The sequence below is a fragment of the Neopelma chrysocephalum genome, unplaced genomic scaffold, assembly GCF_003984885.1.
Source record: "Neopelma chrysocephalum unplaced genomic scaffold, ASM398488v2 Primary Assembly neopelma1_180, whole genome shotgun sequence".
In the NCBI taxonomy this organism is placed as follows: Eukaryota; Metazoa; Chordata; class Aves; order Passeriformes; family Pipridae; genus Neopelma; species Neopelma chrysocephalum.
Window position 1 is genome coordinate 2,003,017 of NW_020897842.1, and position 9,122 is coordinate 2,012,138.

The 9,122-nt window shown below is 58.3% G+C and overlaps 1 protein-coding gene across 1 annotated transcript in view; it reads right to left on the reverse strand.

The window, feature by feature from the left end:
- Positions 1 to 6: 6 nt before the first annotated feature.
- Positions 7 to 9,122, reverse strand: part of CHD5 (chromodomain helicase DNA binding protein 5) — a 22,450-nt gene continuing 13,334 nt past the window's right edge. The window contains 24 exon segments of the mRNA XM_027702131.1: positions 7 to 398; positions 614 to 664; positions 775 to 889; positions 985 to 1,145; positions 1,332 to 1,527; positions 1,721 to 1,853; positions 2,012 to 2,120; positions 2,361 to 2,495; positions 2,843 to 2,932; positions 3,267 to 3,396; positions 3,516 to 3,595; positions 3,722 to 3,869; positions 4,020 to 4,164; positions 4,381 to 4,514; positions 4,687 to 4,775; positions 5,194 to 5,286; positions 5,704 to 5,878; positions 6,033 to 6,205; positions 6,334 to 6,459; positions 6,539 to 6,770; positions 7,080 to 7,204; positions 7,636 to 7,753; positions 8,261 to 8,392; positions 8,595 to 8,832. Of these exon segments, the coding sequence (XP_027557932.1) occupies positions 657 to 664; positions 775 to 889; positions 985 to 1,145; positions 1,332 to 1,527; positions 1,721 to 1,853; positions 2,012 to 2,120; positions 2,361 to 2,495; positions 2,843 to 2,932; positions 3,267 to 3,396; positions 3,516 to 3,595; positions 3,722 to 3,869; positions 4,020 to 4,164; positions 4,381 to 4,514; positions 4,687 to 4,775; positions 5,194 to 5,286; positions 5,704 to 5,878; positions 6,033 to 6,205; positions 6,334 to 6,459; positions 6,539 to 6,770; positions 7,080 to 7,204; positions 7,636 to 7,753; positions 8,261 to 8,392; positions 8,595 to 8,832 (3,085 nt within the window). The 3' untranslated portion in view covers positions 7 to 398; positions 614 to 656.

Genomic DNA, 9,122 nt, shown 5'->3' on the forward strand with positions numbered 1-9,122 from the left:
CCACAGCGGTGCCAGGGCTCCCTCCGGGGCAGCAGGAGGTGTGGGCTCACTCAAATGCAGCGAGGATGCAGAAAATGGCCCTTGCAGGTCCCACATGTGCCAACACAACCAGACAAACACCGCGACTCCACCCCTCCCTCCCCTCGGCCCACCTCGCCCAGACAAACTCTTCAAGTCTTCAAGAAGAAAGTGCAAAAAATGTACACGGACACGAAGCCCCGGCCCTGCCGCCCCCGCGGAGGCCGCAGCGGGTGAAGCACACTTGAAGCAGGAGCGGGACAGCCCAGCAGCACCGGTGGCAGCTCATCTTCCACGCAGGCAATGCCGGCACCATTCCCCCACTGTCCTCTGGCAGCCGTGGCTCGGGGCCGGGGGCTGAGGCCTGTCCCCCGGGGCTGCTGCGAGGAGAAGGGAGGGCTGCCCGTCAGCCAGGTCTGGACCCTCCCTGCCTGCCAACCTCAGGCACCTGGTGAGGTCACAGGGAAGGATCTGCCAGAGGTGGCAGCCAGACACCGGCAGTGGGGGGCAGCCCAAAATGGAACCCCCACACAGCCCCCAGCCCCACTGTGTTCCCCAGCAAACGGAGCATGGAGAGCCATGAGCGCAGCCTTACCTCAGCTAGGAATGGGAGCTGCAGGGGAAAATCATGGGAACGGCTAAATATCTGTGGCAAGAGGGGAGACACTTTGCTCACTGCTGTCCTTTGGCGATGCTTCTGGACCGCCCAAATCCACCCCCTGAATTCCTCTGCTCAAGAGCAAAACCCCAACCTACCAGTCACGTAGGGTCCCAGAGGCATCTGGCTGTAGTTGACAATTCCACCTGGCCCGGGACCACGGAAATTTGGCCCAAAGTTATTGTTGTACATCTGGGAGGAGCCAAAGGAGCCCTGGGGAGGCAAGGAGGGAGAAAAAACGTGGGCCTGCAGCCCTGGCCTTTACTGTGACCCCCACAGTGCGGGGCTCAGTGCCTGTCCCCGCTGACCTGGACAGTGGGGTCCCCTCCACGGGTGGCCAGGCGGCTGAGGATGCTCCGCTCCGACATCTGCAGCCGGGCAGCCACGGGCGGGATGCGGGACAGCATGGAGGGCAGGCGTGTCACGTCAGCCTTCATGTCACTCAGCAGCTCCTCCAGCTGGTTCAGCACTGCGAGCAGAGCAGGTGGTGCTCAGGGGGGGATGCCCATTGGACCCAGTGAGCCGGGAGGAGCAGGCAGCTCCTGGCCAAGGGAACGCCACACGGGGACAAACCTCCTGGCTGGGTTCCCAGGGTCAGGGTGGAGAACCCTTCCTAGCCCCGGGGCACGCTCCCTCCCACCCTGTGGGCACGCACCCTTATGCAGGACGGCGTTGGCAGGTTTGTTGCCAGCCAGGGACTCTTTGGAGAGGTGCTGGTGGCTCTCGGCAAGGCACTCCACCTCTGCCAGCCGCGCGTTCAGTGCCATGGCCGGGTGACTGGGGTCTTGGGTCATGTTCAGGTACGCCGCCCTCCGCAGCTGCTCCTCGATCACCAGGGCCTGCTCCAGCAACTGGGAGGTGCAGGAGGGGAAGGATTCATGACCAGACCCCACTCCAGTGTAAACCAGTAAACCACGGAGCCCCTCACAAAGCCCACTCCCAACTCTGCTCCCAGAAGGCTCTGGCAAACTCTCCCCTGGCTTCGGGGCACTGCTGTGGTTCCCCCACTGGCAGGGACTCACCAGCCCTGGACCTGCCCCTCACCTTGAACCGCCGGGCAAGGAACTTGTTCTTCATCTCTAGGTAGTTCCCCTTGTGTATCTCCGACTTGAACGGCTCGTTCAGGATCACGTAGCGCGGGTCATTCTGGATGTCCTGCCAGCGGGCATAGCCGTGACTGGGGCAGGGGCAGTGTCAAGGGCAGAATCAGCCAGCCAACAGCCTGCCCACCACCCCAGAGTGGCCCCAAATCCCCTCCCTGCTTGTCACCACCAGCCCAGCTCCCGCCCCCCGCAGAGGCCTCTCTCGCCTCGCTGCCTCCGAGCCAAAGGGTACGTGACAATTCCTGCCAGCAGCCAGTAGTCGTGTCGGCGGTGCCAGATGTCGTAGATCTTGCCGGAGGACATGGCAGCCCGCTCCTCGTTCTGCCACAGCGTGTGCAGCTCTGTGGAAGCAGAAGGGAGCAGCCTGGTCAGGCAGCCGGGCTGCAGGTCAGTGCACAGCGCGTGGGCAGGAGAGCGATGGAAGCTCCCGGGGCCACGGGCACAGCACAGACCCAGCTCTGCTGCTGCCAGCGAAGCACTGGCCCGTTCACAGCCTGTGACAGGGGTCACATTTCTTGCACAGGTTCAGAGCTCTGCAGCAGCTCTGCAGGAGAGGCCAAGTCCTCATCTCTCACTCTTACCCGTGAAGCCACCGTCAGCAATGTTGAACATGAATCGGAAGTTCATGTTTCTGTCATCCTTCTTCCCATCCTCCTCTTCCTCTTTGTCACCGTTTTGCTGGGCCTCACTTTGTTCCTTGTCCTCCTCCTTGCCATCTGCTCAGCAAACACAAGGAATTGGCCTGTCTAATCGTGCTCCACCACCAGACCCCGTGGTACCACCCCTGCCCCTGAGAGAACTCCCTGTTACAGTCACTGCTGGAAAAGCCTCCATCCCCTCTTTGCCCCACAGCAGCAGCTGCCCCTGCCCCTCCTGGCAGGTTCCATTGTTTGCACAGACAGTGCCCACCCCAGTGGGGTTCTGTTCTGGTTCCTGAGCAGCAGCTGTGCTGGTGTCAGCAGCGTCCTCACCATCACCCCGCACTCCATCGCTGCACCGGGCACCAGCCTCACTCCAGGGACTCTTCCCACTCTTCTCACTCCAAAGCTTCCTCACACCTCACCTGGTTTGACTTCTTTGTCCTCCCCCTTCCCTGGGCTGCTGCTCAACTCCACCTTCTCCAAAGGCTTCTCTTGCTCTTGAATCCCCTCGTCTGCAGGTGGGAACAGGCCTAAAAGAAACACTCTGCAGGGAACAACCTGCTTGTCTGGACACACTTTCCCTTTTAGGGTAAAGCAACTATTGTTCGTACATTCAAGGTCCTCAAAAAACTTCAAACAGAACATTCTTCTGCATTTTATCAAGAAAACATATTTTCTTTTCCCTCTTCCTTGAGAAATCTGCAGGAACTTACTGCTAAGAACAGAAAATGCCCCCCCCCAAATGAACATTTCTCACAATTTACAACCTGTTGTTTCAGGAATTTCTGCAGGATCTTGTGACATTCAGGTTTCCCACAGTGACATGGAGAAGAGCCACAGTCTCACCTTTCACCGGGGGCTCAGGAGAAGGCTCAGCCTTTTCACTCTCCTCTTGCTTCTCTTCCCTCAGCCTCTCCTTGCTGTCACAGCTTTCTGGGTGCTCTTCATTCTCCACCTTCTCAGCACTCGCAGGCACCTTAACACCAAACACCCACCCCAGATCAGCCCAGCCCTCCCTTCCCCAGGGAGTGCCCCAAGTTCCTGGGAAGACCAAGGGAGGCTTCCCAGAGGAGATGCTGAATGAAGTCACCTCACCTGGCTGTCGGTCACCTTCCTGGGCTTCTGCTCCACTGGGTCCTTCTCCTCATGGAACCCCAGCTGTGCTTCTATTTTGTCTGTAGGAAGAGAAAAGCCAAGAAGCTGTTGAGCAGGGCCTCCCTGGGCTCAGCACCTGCAAGAGACCCTGGTGTCTTTGCCCACCTCCCTTCCAAGGCAGACCCCAGCCAGGACCCCCTGGCTACCTGGTGCTGTGTGTGTGTGTGCTGGGCTGGCTGGGACGGGTGTGTTGGGATCTGAAGACACAACCTCACTGGACCTCTTGCTCTCCGGGCCCTCAAGAACCAGATCCGGGGTGCTGTACTTCCCGTTGACATGCTCGAATTCCTGGACCTGGGATGGACACACACACCATCAGGTCAAACAGAGCTGGGACATTCCCGGCTGGTCACTCCCAGAGCAGCAGGAGCGCTGCACCCACCCTGCTGGGTCAAGTCCCCAGAACATTCCTGAAATGGCCCATTTATAATTTTAGTCACCCACCTTCTTCCTCACTAGTGACATGACCCCGATGCGGGTCAGCACGTGCTGGCGGGACAGCCCTTCCCGAGGAACCCCGTCCGCAAAGGTCTCAGCACCGTCTGCCCCGGGTTCACACAAGTGTCTCATGAAGAGAGAGACGTACGCCCTGCCAGGGAGGCCAGACCTCAGTGCTGGCCCGTGATCTCCCTGCTCAGCCCAGCACCCACGTGGTCCCCTGTTACCCTTGGCCAAGAGAAGTCTCACGCCCAGGAAGGGAACAAGAGATGCCCTTTCAATGAAACAGCTGCTGCCTCCCCAGAAAGAGCCCACGGTGAGGGGGTGCAGGCTCCCAACCTCACCTGTCTGCCAGGACTCCCTGTACCTGAACTCCTTCTCACTCTTCCCTCGTAGATCCCGGACCAGCCAGTGGGAGTTGAAGGCGTCCTGGGGCGGCATTCCCCAGCGCATGATGGCGTTCAGGAACGCCTTGCGCTGCCGGGCGTTGAAGCCCAGCACCTGCAGGAAGAGGAGGCATCACTGGGATCACAGCACAGCCTCGGCAGCATCCAGAGCCTCACAGCTGTGACAGACACTGCTGGACCAGCGATTCAGCACAGAGGGGTGCAGCCCACAGCCCAGGGCAGCCCAGGCACGATGGCATCAGCCGTGCTCTGAGGCTGAGCCTCACCTCGATGCTCCCCCCGACTCTTGCCAGCAAAGGAGGGAGAGGTTTGTCCCGGTCGCTCTTCAGCTGCCTCCGGGATTGTCTTCGGCCACCTAGAGCCAAGCACCCACAGTGATGGACAGGCCATGCAGTGAGGAAGGACACCTCGTGTGCCCCAGGATTCCTGCACTCCCTCCTGACAGGAGCAGAACCCACCAGAGCAGCTGCCCAGGTTGTGGGGTCCCTTCCAGCCACTGTGCCCCAGGCCAGGACACTCCTCTGCCCTTCCCAGGCAAGGGGGGACCATGCCTGGTCCTCGGGGGGGACCACGGTCCTGCAGAGGCCAAGGAAGAAGCCAGCTGCTTTCCCTGCCCTGGGAAGTTCCTTACCTGACAGCAGGCAGGGTCATATCCCCCTGAGCAGAGGCCCTGGGCACACCAGTCCCTCCAACCCAGACATTCCTGATGCTCCCAAGTGCCAGAGGCTTCCCACAGAGCAAAGTCCCAGGAAGCATCAAATGCATCAACTCACTCTGGCCTTCTGGCCTCTCTTCAAAGTCTTCATCCTCATCCTCGGAGCCGATGGAGTACTCTGACTGGTTGTCAGAGAGCTCATCCTGCCACTCTGCAGAGCACAAGGGAGTCCAGGTTAGAAGACCCCGCCTGGGAGGGATGTGCTGGACAGGTCAGACCCTGCCCATGGGTGTGACAGGCATCCAATGCCAGGCAGTAGGAGGGAGGGGGGGTGTTGCAGCAACAGGAAATCACATTCTCAGGTTTTCCAAAATTAGCATTCTGATATACAGAAAAAAAAAATTTGAAATACTTTGTCCACAGACATGTCTTTCCAGCAAAACCTGATTTAACAGATCGAAAAAATAAAAACAAACCCAATCTTTGAAGAATTTCTGTCCCGGAAAGTTTAGGAATCTGGAAAGTGCAGAGCCAGGCAATCCACCAGCTCAGAGCAGTGCCGAGTGACAGCTCTGCTGGTCTGTCTGTCCCCTGAGCCCAGCCAGGAGCCGAGCACTCACAGTCGTACCTTGGTCCTCCTGAGAGGTGTCGTTGTAGTTGACCTGCTTGCGGATTCTCTTCCCTTTCCCCAGGTTCCTGGCCAGATCTTCCTGCTGCTGCTCATAGTGGTGCCGCAGCAACTTCTCCCAGTAATCAGGGTCCACGTTCTCCTCCTGCTTGATGATCTCACGTTCCACCTCTTCCTGCGGAGCCAGAGACAAGGTGCTCGAGCAGAGAGAGAGAACAGGGAGGGGTCCTGCCCTGTGCCACACGCTCACAGGGATGGGAGACGGAGCGGAGGAACCACAGAGGGATGCACAAAGGGGTGATTGTAAGACATGATACTGATCACATTACCACACCATCCTCTTCTCTCACAACATACTGGGCCACTTTAAAGGAGCTGAGATACTCGTTCATGTTCTGCAGCTCCGTGTCGTCAGTCGCGTCCTGGTTTCGGTCCAAGAGCTTAGAGATGGCAGCATCATCGTAGTGGATCACACTGCTGTCATCCACATCCTTATTGTCACCTGGGGGGCAGAGCAAGGGGAATGGCAGAACAGATCAGCTGGACAGCCTGCTCCCGAGGCAGGCAAGCTCAGGTCAGCTGTGGGGCCAGGGAGGGGGACGAGACACCCCAAAAAGGAGCCCTACACACCTGGTGGGGTGCCACCATGCTTTTTTTTCATGCTGGGAGTCGCTGAACCCCCTTTGGTTGACAGTGTGTCAGAAAAAGGGGTGACAGCATCCGGCATGGTGATCCGCTGTCCCTGAGACACCATGCCTGCGGGCACAAGGAGAGGAGAGTGAGTCCCAGCAGCTCAGAGAGGGCCCTGCCTCACACAGAGTATCCCCCACCTCACCTTCCACATCATCCTTGAAGAGCTCTTCCGTCCCAAACTTGAGGATGTCGTCCAGCTCTTGCTTCGTCATGGAACCTGACTTGGAGCCGAGCCCTGGGCGGACCACCAGGTGGGTGAGCATCATCTTCCTCTTGGCCACCTGGGTGATGCGCTCCTCCACCGAGGCTCTGGTCACGAAGCGATAGATCATCACCTTCTTGTTCTGCCCGATGCGGTGAGCTCTGCTGAACGCCTGTGGGCAGAGGATGGAGCTGCACCACCCCAGAGGGCCAGGCTTCTCACCCTCCAGGCTGCACAACACGAGAGGGCACCCAGCTGAGAACAAGCATGAGGAGGAAGTGACAACCCCACGGGAAAGTGAGAGGACAGGATGAGGCCAGAGGGTGTGGGAAGGGGGCTGCTGAGCAGAAACACACCCCACAAACACAGCAGAAAGTATCAGCAGCTCTCGAGAGGCTGAAATCCCAGTGAGGGTGTGCAAAGAAAGGGCAGAGCCAGAGAGGTACTTACTACACAAGAAGGAAAAGGGAAAGTCAGAAACCTGGATGTCATTGTGAGGATTCCAGTCAGAATCATAAATAATGACAGTGTCAGCCGTAGCAAGGTTTATGCCCAGACCACCGGCGCGAGTGGAGAGGAGAAAGCAGAACTGCTGAGCCCCAGGAGCTGAGAACAACAAAGCCAGAGGCGGGAACAGGTGAGACAGAGAGGAGAGCAGCTCACAGAGAGCAGCAGCACCACGCTGGAGGGACGGGACAGCGGGAACCGCCACTCGGAGACGACAGGCAAGAGGGAGGCAAGGAGTGAAAACACATCACTCTCTGGGAACCAGGTACTGGGGAACAGAGCTCCAAAATGAAGGGGAAGCTCTGTCATCTGCTGAGGAGATCTGCCCTCTGACTGAGTGGCCGTTGGCACGCTCAGGGTTCCTTGTAGGAAGGACTCAAGGGTTTAACGCAGCCACAGCCGCACCTCAGGAAGCTGGACCTGGCACAGCCAATGCAGGGCACAGGCTCTGGGCACAGGCAGCTGCCCCACTGCCAGCCAGACCTTGCCATCCCCTCACCCCCTCCTCAGCAAGGCAGGAAGGCGAGTACCATTGAACCTGTCGATGGCCTCCTGGCGCAGGCCACCGGTGATGCCCCCGTCGATCCGCTCGTACTTGTAGCCTTCATACTCCAGGAAATCCTCCAGCAAGTCCAGCATCTTCGTCATCTGCAGGGCAAGACAACCCTGGCATGAGCGACTCTGCATGGCCAAACCCCCCTGCCTCCCTTGGGGACCTGCCCTGCCTCGCTGCAGTCCCTGACTGCAACCCCGAGGCCACGGTGGTGGTGGGAGAGCAGGGCCAATGGCAGAGTGTGGCCAACAGCAGAGCACGGCCAAGAGGCAGCTGCCAGAGGAGCAACACTTGCATCTCCTCCTCTGCAGGCAGCTCTGTTAGCAGGAGGGAATCGTGTCTGACAGTCCTTCTCCAAAGGAGAGCACCGTGACTGTTGTCTCCTCTCCATCCCCAGCTAACAGAGCTCTTAAACATGACAAGCACTCCCTTGGGAGAGAGCTGGGACACAGCCCTTCCATCACAACTGCCATGGCTGCCTGGGGGAGAAGTTGTCAGCAGCTCTTCCACCTATCTCTGTCTGTTCCCAACACAAATTTCCCATCAGGACAAAAATAAACTCCTTAAAAATGTATTTATTATTAATCCCTCCCTGTACTCACCTGCGAGAAGATCAGAACTCTATGACCCCCATCCCTCAGCTTCTTCAGCATCTTTTGGAGCAGCATCAGTTTTCCAGAAGATTTGACCAAAGAATTCCCATCGTAGGATCCATTGGGCAGCACTGGGGCCTCCTGTGAAGGCAACCTGGTCAGCCCCAGTGAGGACAACACACATTAACCACATGGAGAACTTCACTTGCATTTCCAAAACAAAATCCTTGCATGAAACCACTCACGTGGAAACCCACAGCGTTAATCAAACCAAATCACCACGGAAGCAGCCCCCACCCAATACTCTGAGACGTGTCCCAGGGTGCAAAGGCAGGGGCCATACCACGGCTGCCACAGGGAACAGGTAGGGGTGATTGCAGCACTTCTTCAGGTCCATCATGATGTTGAGCAGTGAGACCTGGTTCCCACCACCTTTCGAATTCAGGGCTTCGAAGTTCCTCGTCAGGATGAATTTGTAGTACTTCCTGCAGGAAGGGGGATGGGACAGACACCGTGTTACCTGGAGCAGGTGTGGAACTGGCACAAACAGGACAGCACTGAATTAAATCCCAGTCAGGCCACTGGAGATGCAAAAGGGACATTTGGAGGGTTTTAAAAGCGGTTCAGCACCCTGAGCCCAAGGCCAGGTCTGTTCAATCACTGGGGGAATCACAGCCCTGGCAGTGGGATGGACTAGAGGGCACAGCACCTCAAACACCCTCCACTGCTGGGTGCCAGCCGAGCCCTGCTGCCCCACAGTGCTGGCAAGCAGCAGGTCAGCCCAGCACAACCAGAGCTGGGGCAGCCCCAGCCAGCAGTGATGCTCCAGGCTGACCCAGGCACGGCAGCAGCACCAGCCGTGCCCCAGTGC